At 36.3% G+C, this 15047-nt stretch overlaps 1 protein-coding gene across 2 annotated transcripts; it reads left to right on the forward strand.

Moving 5' to 3' along the window:
- The first annotated feature begins 11997 nt into the window (after nt 1–11997).
- LOC105058094 (uncharacterized) lies at nt 11998–14415 on the forward strand. Of its 2 annotated transcripts, none has more exons than XM_010940887.4 (2): nt 11998–12246; nt 13076–14415. In XM_010940887.4, exon 2 carries the CDS (start codon nt 13077–13079, stop codon nt 14124–14126), a length of 1050 nt encoding a protein of 349 aa, XP_010939189.1. In that variant the 5' UTR covers nt 11998–12246; nt 13076; the 3' UTR covers nt 14127–14415. The 2 variants fall into 2 exon arrangements, with proteins under 2 accessions (XP_010939189.1, XP_010939190.1); XM_010940888.4 differs by having other exon boundaries at nt 11999–12246; nt 13102–14415.
- The last annotated feature ends 632 nt before the right edge of the window (nt 14416–15047 follow it).

Raw genomic sequence — 15047 nt, forward strand, 5'->3', positions numbered from 1 at the left:
TATATGTAGTAAGTGATTTAAGCAAAGCGTAAAAATGAGATGCAAGAATGCAAAAAAATAAAAAAATTTAGATAGAGAGCAAGTAATCACACCACAAACAATCAAGATTTATAGTGGTTCGGTGCTAACCTTGCACCAATATCCACTCTCTAAGTTCCTACTTGAGAATTTAAATCCACTAAAATGTATTCAACAAGAATACGTCGGTACCTCCAACTCTAGCTATCTCAAGTTAGAATACTTATTTTCTGGGTACAAGCCAATCCAATATAATCCGATTCAAGATTCAGATCAACCTATCCAAGTTTTGAAACCCTTCCAAACCTAAAGATCAAGACAAAAATAGAGTATAAGAATTAATGACAAAGAAATACAAGTTTAGCTCCTTTAATAAGCAAATAAAACTTCAAGTACACTTTACACAACAAGGAAGAAGCTTTTCTAATTTTTATCAAGGTTGTTGAAGACTTGAATGAGCTCTTGAGGGGTTGGTGAACTTGAAATGAAAGCTTCTTTTGTTTGAAGAAGATTTTTTGCTTAGGACTGAAATGAATGCTTAAATCTCTTGTATTTTTTTCTTCTTTAAGTACCTTTATATCTTCAATAGATGCTAGAGAGAAATCTGGATAGGTTTAGAACTGTTGGAGAGCTTTAAATAAGCATTAAATACGGTTAAAACAGACTGAAAACTAACCGTTATGAAGATTTTTCGTCATAGGAGTCAACCCTAGGGTCGTCCCCTGCACAGGAGAATCGACCTCTGTGGCGCAGAACAGAAAGCGACTGTTCTGTATCTTTGGCTTACACATACAACAGAGGCCGACCTTGGGGTCGACCCTTGACACAAGGGCCGACCCATGGGTCGACTCCTGAGCACAGGGGTCGACTCTAGGGTCGTCCCCTTTGGGTGTGTCAGCCAAAAATAGCGTGTCATTCAGTCTCTTTTGATAGAGATCGATCTAGGGGTCGATCCTTTTCATTAAACTTGATTTTTTTCAAAATATAAATCTAAAAAATATAAAATTACCTCCAATAGATCACAAATCTTCTGTTCTTGCTCTTGAGACTTTCAAATCAGAACTTGATAAAATTATGATTTTGCCTCTGAAATATAACAAATTTTTTTTCAAGTCAAAATCATTAATAATCTCTTCAAATATTTTGTACTCATCAAAATCAATTCATGGAGCTACAGAAATCAAAATAAAACGCTGCATGAGAAAGTGGAACACCAACGGTGGTTTCTTACATCCCTTCCTTTTCTATTTAAAGGGGGGGGGGCGCTCCACTTGGTTTGGGCATGCAATCTTAAGGGGCTTAGGTGTGGGTTATTGTGAAGAAAAGAAGGAAAAAATCAGAAAAAAAAGGAAAGAAAGAAGAGAAAAATAAGAGAGAAAAATAGAAAGAAAAATCAAGAGAGAAAAGAAAAGGCAAGAGTTACTTATTCTAGAGTTTAGATTATCCAAGAGTTGGATATCTAAATCAGATTAAGATGTCCAAATCTTTTGAGAAAAGTTTTGTGGTGTGGTTCTGGTGGAAGATTTGAAGGCTATTAGGCTATGGTGCAATCCTAAGGGGTTTAGGAGTGGGTTCTTGTGAAGAAAAGAAGGACAAAAATCAAAAATGAAAGGAAAGAAAGAAAAGAAAAACAAGAGAGAAAATAGAAAGAAAAATCAAGAGAGAAAAGGAGAGGCAAGAGTTGCTTATTTTAGAGTTTAGATTATCTATAAGTTGGATATCTAAATCAGATTAAAGTATCCAAATCTTTTGAGAAAAGATTTGTGGTGTGGTTCTAGTAGAATATTCGAAGGCTATCAAGCTATGGTATAATTTATTCTTGAGAAGAAAAATTGACAGTGAACTGATGAAGAAGGCTGCAACACTATATCAAATTGGGAAGGACCTTGATTAATCCTGTGTGGATCATCATTGGAGGACATCTACTTTGGTATCATGTGGAGATCATCTTATCACCAGACTCATCATCTTTAAGAAGGTATAATTTCTACCTTATTTGCATGATTGATTTATTTGATTGAATTCATAAAGTAGTTCAAGGATTTGTGTTCCAGTTAGCATGTTTTAAGTGTTAAAACTTATTTTAAAAACATGTAAAAAATTTGAAAATCATATTCTACTGCGCAACTGGAACCCACTACTACTAATGCCTAGATGAGGCTGTATTTGAGAAAGTTGCTAGTGCTACCAACTCCAAGCAAGCATGGGAGATCTTACAAAATTCTTACAAAGGTGTAGAAAAGGTAAAAGAGATTTGCCTCCAAACCTTGAGAGGTGAGTTTGAAACTTTGCAAATGAAGGAGTCTGAAGTTGTGTCGGACTATTTCACAAGGATGTTAACCATTGTGAACAAATTAAGGAGGAACGGTGAGACACTTGATGATAATTGGGTCGTGGAAAAAATCCGAAGATCCTTAGACCACAAATGTGATTATATTGTGGCGGTCATTGAAGAGTCCAAAGACTTGGACATCATGATGGTGGATGAGCTTATGGGTTCGCTTCAAGCCCATGAGCAAAAAATACTGAAGAGAAAATAAGAGCCATTAGAGCAAGTTCTATAAAGCAAGCTCTTTGTCAATGACAAAAATGAGGAGTCAAGAGGTGAAAGTAGCCAAAGAAGTCATGATCGTGGCCAAGGTAGAGCCTATGTCGCGGTAGAGGCCGTGGTAACCATAACAATATTGAGAAAGGCAACCAAAATCATGGAGGAAGAGAACAAAGAGATAGAGGCCAAAGATATGACAAGAGTCAAGTTCAATGTTACAATTACAATAAGTTTAGACATTACTCTTTTAAGTGCTACCCTAATCAATCTAATCAAATTCATGAGACCAATGATGCCAAGAAGAAAGATGATGGAGATGATGTGCTTCTACTAGCACAAAAAGGAGGAGATGCTACCAATCAAAATATGTAGTACTTGGACTTTGGTGCAAGTAACCACATGTCAGGGTACAAAAAAATCTTCATGGAGTTTGATGAATCAATGAATGGCCATGTCTCATTTGGAGATGCTACTTATTCAACTCAAAGATGGAAGCCAATAGTTTATTTCCAATATCTATTATGTGTCTGATGTAAAAACCAATATTCTTAGTGTTGGGCAACCCTTCGAGAAAGAATTTGATATGCAACTGAAGGAAGAAAGCTTCTATCTAAAAAAATAAAACAAACGATTGCTCATGTTCCTATGTCAAATAACCTCATGTTTGTGCTAAATATAAATCATGATATTGCTTAATGTTTAAGTGCATGTATGAAGGATGTTTCTTGGTTTTGATATTTGAGGTTCCGACATATAAACTTCGGTGCTCTAAATTAAGCTTCTTTCAAGTAAGAGAATGGTGAAGAGGCTACTCTATATTGATGCCCCTAATAATATATGTAAGAGGTGTGCTCTTGGCAAACATCCAAGGAGGAGCTTTCCAAAAGAGTCTTACAACAAAGCAAAAATACCACTTTAACTTATCCACATCGACATTTGCGGACCGATCACTCCAAGTGTATTTGGAGGTTGTCATTATTTTTTAACTTTTATTAATGATTTCAGTAGAAAAATATGGATGTACCTCTTGAAGAAGTCAGAAGCATTTTAAGCTTTCAAGAAGTTTAAAGCTTTGGTGAAGAATCAAAGTGGCTATACCATCAAGACATTGCGGTCAGATTGCGGAGGAGAATTCACATTCAAGGAGTTTGAATTTTTTTTAAAATTTCATGGCATTTAGAGACCCTTGACCGCACCATCTCACCTCAACAAAGTAGCATCGCAGAAAGAAAAAATCAGACTATACTTGACATGGTCTAAAGCATGCTTAAAATAAAGGAGATGCCAAAAGAGTTTTGAGGCGAGACCATCAATTGTGCGGTCTACTTGCTTAATAAATATCCTACAAAGAACTTGAAATGGGTAACATAAGAAACATGGAGCGGTTACAAGCCCAATATCTCTCATTTGAAGGTGATTAGGTGCATATGCTGGATCAAAGAAGAAGCAAGTTAGATGATAAAAACCTGTCATTCATTTTCAACGACTACGATGCAAGATCCAAAGCCTATAAACTCTATGAACCAAAGAAAAATAAAGTCATTGTAAGCCAAGATATAGAGTTTCAAGAAGATGATATTTGAAATTGGAGCACTAATATGATGATAATACAAGATGAAGAAATAATTAAGGAGCAAACTAGAGAGCCAACACTACCTTCATCTCCTATTTCATCAGATGAAGATGGTTCAACACCATTAAAGACAAGGAGCATTCAAGATTTATATGAGATGACAACTCTCCTATATCTTATTTATCTTTTTGCTAATGAAGAAATAATTTTTTTTGAAGATGCTATCGAAAATGAGAAGTGGACGAAAGCCATGAATGAGGAGATAAAAGCTATAGAGAAGAATGAGACATGGAAGCTCACTTCTCTACCAAGAGGGCTTGAACTGATTGGAATAAAGTAAATTTACAAAGTCAAGAAGAATGCGTAAGGTGAAGTGGAGAAATACAAAGCATCACTTGTGGCTAAAGGCTATTAGCAAAAGATCAAAATTGACTACGAGGAGATCTTTGCTTCCGTTGCTCGAATGGAGATCATTCGCTTGATGATTTTTTTGACAGCTCAAAATAAATGAAAGATTTTTCAACTTGATATCAAATCAATCTTTTTTAATAGTTACTTGAATGAAGAAGTGTACATTGAGCAACCCAAAGGTTATATCAGAAGTGGACAAGAAGATAAATTGTTGAAATTAAAAAAGATGCTCTACGGTTTGAAGCAAACACTTAGAGCTTGAAACTCAAGAATTGATGCATATTTCAAGACTAATGGATTTGTTCAATACCTCTATGAATAAGTTCTCTATGTCAAAGAGAAGGATGAAAATATATTATTTATCTTATTGTATGTTGATGATTTTATCTTCATCGGCAATTCTACACAATTGATCAAAGAATTCAAGCAAGCAATGATGAAAGAGTTTGAAATGATCGACATGGGACTTATGTCCTATTTTCTTGGCTTATAGATGAATCAATTGAAAAATGAGATTTTTCTTTCCTAAGAGCACTATGCGAAGAAAGTGGTTAAAAGATTTAAGATAGAAGAATGCAATCTTATTAGCACACCGATGGTTTGTGGTGAAAAATTATTCAAGAATGATGAAGGTAAAGTAATTGATCCTACACTCTACAAAAGCTTGGTAAGGTGCTTGAGGTACCTGACATATACAAGACTAGATATACTATATGGCATTGATTTGATGAGTTGATCCATAGAGAAACCAAAATCATCTCATTGGAAGGTGGCTAAGAGAATCCCATGTTACATTCAAAGTATAAGCCTTGGCTTATTCTATTCTCATTCTAACAATTTTCAACTTGAAGGCTACTCTGATAGTGATTGGGGTGGAGATTTGGATGACCAAAAAAGTATTTTCAAATTTGTATTTTTTATGGGTGATACGGCATTCTTATAGATATCAAAGAAGTAATCGATTGTTACTCTTTCAACTTGTGAAGCCAAATATATTACGGCATCTTTATGTGTTAGTCATGCAATATGGCTAAGGAGCTTGCTAAAGGAGATTAATTTTGATCAAAATAAAGCTACATAAATTTACATTGATAGCAAGTCGGCAATTACTTTAAGGAAGAATCCGATCTATTATCAAAGGAGCAAACATATAGATGTTCGTTTTCATTCAATCCAAGAGCATGTGAAGAATAAAGATGTGGAGCTTATTTATATAAAAACTTATGATCAAGTTGTGGACATTTTCACTAAACCACTTGGAGTTGATCTCCTCAACAAATTCAAAACGTCTACTGGAGATGAAAGATGGAAGACAATTAAGTTTAAGGGAGGGTGTTGGAAAATTAATGTAAACTTAATTGAAATGCTTTGGGTTTGAAGTTGTGTAGAAATCAAAGTGTTAATGTGTATGCTTTTGAGGAGTAAAAGTAGTTGAGAAGTATAATAGTCATTTTGATTTCTATAAATAGATGTATGAGAATGAAAGTGAAAAAGCAAGATTGAAGAAAATCTGAGTTTTAGAGTATTATAGAAACTTGTTCTTCCAAATTGCCTCTATCCTTTTTAGTGTCCATCATATTTTCATTAGTTTAGTTGCCAACATCCCCGACAAAGCATGACTGGAACTTAGTAGATTTTGATCCAACTGCTTGAGCAATGTGGAAAATGCAAGAATGGCATTGCAATAATTCAAAATATAGGAGGAAATACCAAACGCCATACAAAATGCATGGAGATATTTTTTAAAACTTTTTTCCTATTCTTCTTCTATCTTATTTCCACCATTAGAAAGCGTAAAGCAAGAATATTTAGATTTGACTTTAGGACCTCCAAGCTAAGGTCCTTGGACTTGGTGAGTGGCTAGAGAAGAAGGCTGCTACTGGGGCAGGCTTGACGCCAATCACCGATGGAGATGCTGTTGCCACTGGCCTTCTTGATGGCCATCCCCTTACCAACACACAGGTTGCTGTTGCGTGACCTCCAACCCCCCCATCTTATATGGCCTCCTCTTCCCATCTCTCCTTCCTACTCTTCTTCCTAACCCCAACCTTAACTGCATGCGAAGGGAAGGAAAACTTGCCACCACCCCTTCTAAGAAGAAAGTTTACATCTTTTAATTGGAGAGTAGTATTTAGTGCATGATATTTGTGTTGTTCATCGCAATAAAGGGAAGGCAAGGGAATAAAGAGCAGAGTAGCTTGATGGGTAAGTGATGCAGTTAGGAAAAATAAAAGAGACATTAGATTTGATGCGAGATCCACTTGAATGCAACATAAACGAAGGCTAAAGCAAAGGGGTTCAAAGTCACAGAGGGGAGAGCACATCGTGGGAGGCTAAGGCAGAGAAAGTAGGAAATGTTGAGGGGTGGGTGGTGTCATTGGATGCCAAGGTAGAAGGGTTCAATGACGGGGGGAGGGTAGGAGACAAGGGCATCTTATAAATTTCAATAGATTTTAAAACTAACATGCGAAAGGTTATTTGAGTCTTTTACCAAAAGACGTTTAAAGAAGTTGGATGGAGGGTGCAACTTTGTTAACAAAATACATCTTGAAAATTTCATCAAAAAATATAATATCACTTGAAAGCCTGTTTTGAGACTTTTTAAAGATGAAAGGTCACACTGCAAAATCGACAAACTTGAAGAGGTATAAATATATTTTTGGAAAACAGTATGAAAGGAATGACATTATTGAATAAATTAATCTATTTGGTATTGTTTTTTCTTGTTATTCTTTCTTATTTTTGGTGGATGAAAAATATAGCAGATCCCATCCATTTCATTTCATTAAGTAAGTGAAAAAGATAGATCATAGGCCACCTAGACGCTGAAAGGAACATTGAAAATAGATTTTTTTTTTCTTTTGAGAATTAAGATTGGTGGAAGCCCGACCAAATACTGCATGGGGAAAATAAAATCTCTTGTATCAACATGAGATTTCATCGACTCGGATATTCGTTCTAACTAATAGTAGATTGAGAGATGATGGATTCACAGTTGTTTCTCAAACTTAAAGTTTCTGACCATAACTAGGCCTCCTTAGTGAGTAATTTGCCTCCAAGATCATCTCCTACCTACCTATGTTGCCTGATCGTTAATTCACAAGCTTTCATCACTCTTGAAATGAAAATCTCAATTGCTTTAGTAATACACAAAAAGTGTTTTAAATTGGTGCCACACTGATATGTGATCCATCTAGATCTTGTTTGTATCACTTAATTGGTTAAAGGAGAAACAAGTGACACAAGTTGAAGGACCACAAAGACATAAGGGACAGCAATGAGCCATGTATATGTTCTCAAAAAAAATTTTATTGCAACGGTGATACCACGTCAAATTTATCACAACCCATGAGAACGCTTGCATTTCATTGCTTGCCATGTATTCCACTGATTCCCATAATGATACCCCATACTACCCCATTGATTTTCGATTTTTAATTGGCTTATTACAAATTTGATGTGGTATCACCATTGTAACGAATATTTACTCTTGTTTAAAGAACCAATGAGCACACCACAGTGACCACCACCTTCTCACTTGTTAGGTAAATGATTGCCTTTATTTTGGACCAATGACCTCTGAGGAACCCATTGCAACACATGGAAGCAACATCTAGCTAGCTTTGTCCCATGCAAGCACGGACTCCCTAGTTCCTTGTCATACATGCACATACACCTCTCTCTCTCTCTCTCTCACACACACACACACACAACACACATTGAGGGGACTCATGAGAAGGATGGTGCAACGGAAGGAGAAAGATCATCAAGGCAATAGACGTATTCAATGCACTCCATGCATATATCAAGAGGAAGGAGATCTGCAAGTAATCCACAAAAAGAAATAATGCAAACTTTGTGTACCCTCTTCCCTACAAGATGTTCATTTCATTTATTCCCTTTTCATCTTCCTTCCACTTATTCAACGATCAGTCATGACCAAACAAAGCAAATGGGCTCCCTAGTCAGGGAATAAATGATGGTAGGGAAAAAAAAGGCATTCTGTTGTATCCATTGAGCGATGATGGCTATATATAGTTTCCTTTAGTTACTAAAAAATCGAGAGCCTAGCCACCCACATACACAGACAGTGGGCACCCTCAGAGAAAGAGAGAGATCAGTGAGGACCGTGTGATTTAATTTAGATTGATGGATGACGTATGGTAGCATGGGTTCAGTTCAAACCTCAATATATTGTTGACAATTTTTGTCATGCAAGAATCATTGATTAAATTCATTCTAAACTGGAGGCATATATTTTATTTGATAATGATATGGAGGCATAAATAAGGCCCCAAACTTACCCTCTCATGGTGTAAACTGAAAGGTCTGCATGCTGCATGCTAGTTGTAAAGATGACACCAAAAGATGCTTCTGATTTTTGTTTAATTCTTACTCTATACATGTAAATTAGACTTAAAAGTTGAGCAATAGTTTCAGTCACTAATATTAAGTAAATACAACAGTTATTTCTCATTTTAAGATATAAAGGTTGAGAGAAGTGCAGAAAAGAAGATTTCAAATTTTGCAGATTGAAAGAGAAATAAATCAAGTAGAAATGCAAACATACAAGAGAAACCACTTACACGGGAGACAATTGTTAACCCCTTCGTTTCAAAAAGTCTAATATGCATAAGATACCCTTTTTGATGTACCTTCATTAGCTTAATGAAACTGCCTACTCCTTGTCCAAAACGTCATTTTACTGTGGTAAATGAATGTCGCCAATCCATTTCAAGTAGATACTGTTACATGAGGGTTGCTATTTTAGCAATGTGAAGTGTTATTTTTTGGCAGCCCTTACTGGATTGGGCTAGCATGTCTTTAAAAGACTCAACAAGGACAGAAACTGTAAGCTTTCTTCAGATTAAATACACTAGGATTGACCAACTCAGCCAGTTAGTGAATGACTACCAATTAACTGCTTTTGGGACCATCATTTCTTTCGGATTAAGGCCTGAGTACTTTGGCATTTCCACACCCCACCTTTCTCTTCAAAGCTTTGCCCTCTCTCTCTCTCTCTCTCTCTCAGTGCAAAAGCATCAGAACTTTGGCTTCCATGTGAAATTCAAAAAAAATCCTAGATATAGATATTGCACAAGCACCCTCAAAAGATTGGCATATGACAACTGTTAAATTATGAAAGCAACCCATCCCTGAGGATTTCAGAAGATGGCCATTTCTTCTCTGCCAACCAGGACAGCAGAGGTGCCTGTTTCTGGGGTTTGGTGATGCAAGGGAGCCTGCAAAAAGGGACAGATAGCATCCGTTTAATTTATATGTAAATATAAAAAAAAGAATCATATTCCTTTATACCGCAGCTTTGAAATTTGAATAATAAGTGGAGTGAATAATAAGTGGCGCGATGATGGTTTGTAGCCTGTGACCTCAGAAATATTTAGAGTCGCAAAGCTGGATATTTTCAAGCTATTGCTCCTGGAGAGAGCTGGTTTGGGGTCGCGGGTAAAGAAGACTAACAACTGTGCCAGAGATCATATAGTTTTGCACCACTCGGGGCCCCTCTTTTTATGCTCCAACTCTTTGGTAGTCTTTGTTGTCTCAAAGAAGAGTATGTTTGTTTAAGAGTGTTATGGATTTGCAGTGCATGCTCGCAGTGGTGTAGCAAGATCCCAGAGAGGACTCGGGAGAGGAAGGAAGAGATTTTCTCTTTGGCGTTTCTAAGCATCAAGTATAATTTAGTCCTTGTAGTAGAATTCAGAAACCTAGAGTAACTAATCCTACGCTGTTTTGTTACCGAATTATCAGATAGAAATATATAGGAAAAGTTTTAGCATCTATAAAATACTTATTCTATGGATGAAAAGCATGTAATGATCTCTCGCTCTCTCTCTATTCTGTGGATAAAAAGCATGTAATTTCTCTCTCTCTCTCTCTCTCTCTCTCTCTCTTGTTTTTTTGTTTGTTTTTCTAGGCGATATTGCATGAGCGAAGAACAGCTTCAAAGAGCCAGTGGAAGGAGATGAGGACTTCTGATATTAATTTGACGAGATGAAACCCACATGGGAACACACTACAGCAGAAGATTATGGTAGCATGAGGCGAACACTTCAGCTTGTTGTTGAAGTATATGATTAATCCTTCGGTCTTTTCTTGAAAAGTAATCTCGTATTCGATTCAAGTGGATTATTTTGCAGGAACAATAGGACTTTTGCCATGCTTTTCTCTCTTCTTCTGTAATGATTGTATGTGCTAGTCCAAGATAGGTAAGCCTATTTCCAAACAGTTTCATTGTTAGAAAACTGACAGGGGGAAGCATTTTAAGCACTAAATTTTGAAGATGCTTTACATGTTGGCATGATGTTGAGCGCGATCGATTATGGTGCATCTATGAGCCATAATGAAGATCCAGGCACTATTACAATATGCCTTTATTTGTTTGTGACCTTCAATATCTGCATTGGATTCATTTTGCTTATTGCCTGCAAAAAGAAGTATTGCAAGTTGTGTGGTCCTCCCAGCATTTGTGGATGTCTTAATGAGCTTATGTTGGTCCCTGGGTTAATATTGTAGCTTCCTTTTTTCTTTTTCTTTTTCTTTTTTTTTTTGAAGGTTAATATTGTAGCTTCCTAGGGCTTCAGGTATACATGCATTTGAGGAAGGTCCTTGTATTTGTACTAATGGACTAAGTATAACTGGGTTCCTTTTCTCTTATATAAAATTATAGCATGTGATACCAAGATATGGATCAATCCTCACCTTGTTTTACACTTTCAATTAATTGATATCGCATGTAAAATTCTTGTTCTAATTTCAAAAATTTGACTATTTCATATAGAGTTAGTATTCTCTTTAAAATTATGATGCACCACTTAATCAAATATATATATATATATATATATATATGATGCACCAGAATGATAAGATAAAGTTCTGATATTGCTAAAAGTTAGAAAATCAGGCTATACCTTCTCGATCTCACAATAGATCTTTGCTTGCTTATGTTCTATAAGTTACTGGTGAGTAACTTGATATTTTTCTTTAAATTGGTCTTGTTTTATACCATGATATTTCTTTTGTATCACATGGATTATACATGATTATGGCTATGTAGAGTGTAATAACATCCATTTGTATGTTTTGTGCAAAGTTGTTGACAAGGATATGCCATCAAAGTTGTAGAAATTAATTTCGATGGTCCCAAGAGTTGAATAAAGCTTTTTTTTTCCAATTTTCTGCTCGTGATTCTCAACTAGCCACCGCAGCATTTCCCTTCTATGACGATCTATACTCTAAGGTACAAAGATTCTCTAATACAAATTATAACACTTATTGGTACATCTACGACAATACCGAATACATATGCAAAAAAAATCTAAGATAAGAGACCAACTTGCCCTTGGCAATAAGGCGGTGGTTGCGCGATCTATGTGATCAGAAAAAAGATAAAAATGATGTCTTTTTTGTCAATTTGATAGGCATGAATGTGCACCACATGTCTGCAAATGGACAACTCCTTTCTCTTTTTCAGTCCTTTCGCAAGCCGAGCATCTTCTCTATCTCAAAGTGCAAATCTTCCTTCAATTGCTTATGAATTCAGTACAAGATCTGTTCAAATTTGAACCCTACAATGAATTTCACCAGCGTAGAGCGAATTTGGAGGCTCACAGTCCCACTCCGTAGCTTTTCATGCTGAACCACTGAGGAAGATAACTTTTCATGATCTTTGCACTTACAGGTAAGCTAATCCTACATTTCTTTCATTGCTATAGTGAATAAAGGAGAGTTAGCTTTCCTCAATTGTCTACCAATAAAATAGAGTTCTTTTTTTAGGTAAAATCAAGAGGGGTGTGTGTCGTTGCTTGTTTGCACATTATTGAAAAAGTTATCTTCTCTTCATGAAGTAGAATTGATTTCATGGACAATAGATTTAAATATGTAGGAACTTTAAAATATCAGATTATTCCAAATTTTTTAGTTCCAAGGACATAGATCTCACACCATCTAACATAAATTGATGTCGCTGAGAATTATTGGATGCAAGTCCAGACAAGTGCAGATTCTCCTCTTGTTAATTCTTCATTTTCTTTTTTAATCTTTGATATGCCCAAAAGATTAACTATATATTACAGATCGTAATGTTTCTCGCAAGTTTCTTCTCAATTTACCATACAAATGTAAAATTGTTTTCATCAAGAATTTTTGGACTTAAATCTCTCCTTCCCTCCCTTCCTCCTGCTCCCACACACACACAGCCCCTCTGCGCTTCTATACATGTGCTCGTGTTGGCCATGAGATTCAAATTTATGGTGCAGATTTGCAGTTTCTGTTGCCTTTATACTGTGTTAACGTGCGCATCTACAGACTACATGAATCATCAAATACCGATACACGAACAAAGAGTCTTTTTCTTTAATAGAATAGTTCCTTTAACGTGTAACTCTTATGAATGAAAAAGAAATTGTTCATAGATCCAACTTTTAAGGACTTGAACTAAGGTGAATCTCCATTTTTCATGAAGCAGAAAGACCACATAATGTAAATTTCTGTTGTTTACTTGATGCTAGAATGATGAAGAGCCCACCATATGCAGGGAATCCTCAACTTCAATTGACTAATTGCTTACAAAGTGATGAAAGTATCACAATGATCAGAGATTCAAGAGAAGAAGAGCTTTTAACTAAGCAAGGAGGAGGCACCAATGATGACAGGTTCGCTGTGAGTTCGAGACTGTGGTCGGCACTGAAAAATCCAAGAATTGTAAGAGTCTCACGCACATTTGGAGGAAAAGATAGGCATAGCAAAGTCAGGACTATAAAAGGATTAAGGGATAGGCGTGTGAGGCTGTCGGTACCAGCTGCCATTCAATTGTATGATCTCCAGGATAAGCTAGGGCTTAACCAGCCTAGCAAAGTTGTGGATTGGCTGCTTAATGCTGCTCAACATGAGATCGATAAGCTTCCTCCACTCCAATTGCCACCAGAATTTTTCATCCAATTCTCTCAGTCCATGGCAACCTCTCATAAATTGGCTCCAAATAAAGCTCCCTCTTTTCTCCCCTTTAGAGATGGTGCTGAGCTTGTTTATGATGATAGAGCTCGCCAATTAGCCTCTTCTTCAACTATGGCAAATGGAGACATGCTTGACAATAATACTGGTGCAAATGAAATGATGGTGCAGAAATCCACATTTTGGAGTTCAAATGTTCTTATGAAGAATAAAGAGAAGGCAACCATGAAAGAACCCAACATTGACAAAGGCAGCATGATCAAAGGAAATGATGTAGGAAGTGATGGAATGCAGAATAATGCTATGTACACCTCCTACCATCACTGGAATCCTCCTAATGAACATATATCCCATTTGGGAAGCCATTTACCTCAAGAAGAAGAGCTCCATAATTATCAGCCAGGATCGATGTTTGCGGCATATATGAATGCCTCAACTGACTTTGCAAAGCAGTACCACCACCTTGATATGGCAAACTCAGCTTCAAAGTTCCTCCCATCAACTTCTCTCAGAAATTCATTGCAATTTACAGGTGATCCAAGCTTGAAACTTCTCCAACCAAACTTCGGCTTTAAACATCACCATCCTCAAGACCATCAAGAAGGCTAGATGATGTGCATACAAGAAGAAACAGTGGCCATTCGGGCGACCGCATACTTCAACCACCTTCATAATAAGGATTCTACAGGCAGTTCTGAGTTTAATGTGCTTCTTTTAGGTCAAGCATATGGTTTTCTCAAGTGTTGGAAATCGCATGAAGTTTTCTATTCTCTTTTGATATATGGGAGTGAGAGATATAATGGACAGTAAATAAGATTTCTTGCAAAGTGCAGTGGCATTAAATTTACTGTAAAGTCGACACTATTATTATTTGTTAAAGATAACTTTTTTTCGGCCAGGAAGGTGATTAATTTTCACAAAGGGTGGATGCTGGATGTCTAGGCTGGAGTTTGTGTCATATTATAGGAGATTGAAACTAAGGTGATGATGTATTTGTTTGGTTTTTCCCGGCCCTCACCATGATGCATCACTTTAATATTGTCGCAAAACAGTTCTATTTAGATATATATATATATATATATATATTTCAATAACGAGATTTAGGACTGTCTTGGAAGTAGGGAGTACTTTAGGATTACATAGTGAAAGGAATGAGTTTTCACAAATATTTCCATTTCCCTCCAGTTCTTGGTTTAGGTGTGTGCCTGTAAGTACTGTTTGGAATCTGTTGTGCCGATTACTTACTCTCGACCTCTTCACCACCAACACCACCATGTAAAATAAAGGGGAAAAAAAAAAACAGGCTTTTGTTCCCTTTTTCTTTCATATGAGTTTGACTTTCATAATTCTGTCATAACTCTAATATTTTTTTTTTTTTAAAAAAAGTTCTTTTTCTAATCTTGGTGAACCAAAGAATTAAAAGAAGGAAAATACTGTTTTTGGTTTCATTCTCATATGTTTTCTTAAAGTGGAGAGCATCGCAAGAAGGCTTTTGGCTTGCAGATCTTAAAAAACAAAGAAAACAGAAAA

The sequence above is a fragment of the Elaeis guineensis genome, chromosome 15 (genome assembly GCF_000442705.2).
Source record: "Elaeis guineensis isolate ETL-2024a chromosome 15, EG11, whole genome shotgun sequence".
Classification (NCBI taxonomy): domain Eukaryota; kingdom Viridiplantae; phylum Streptophyta; class Magnoliopsida; order Arecales; family Arecaceae; genus Elaeis; species Elaeis guineensis.

Coding starts and splice junctions, on each gene's coding strand:
- LOC105058094 (XM_010940887.4), top strand. CDS start 13,077: ATGATGAAGAGCCCACCATATGCAGGGAATCCTCAACTTCAATTGACT.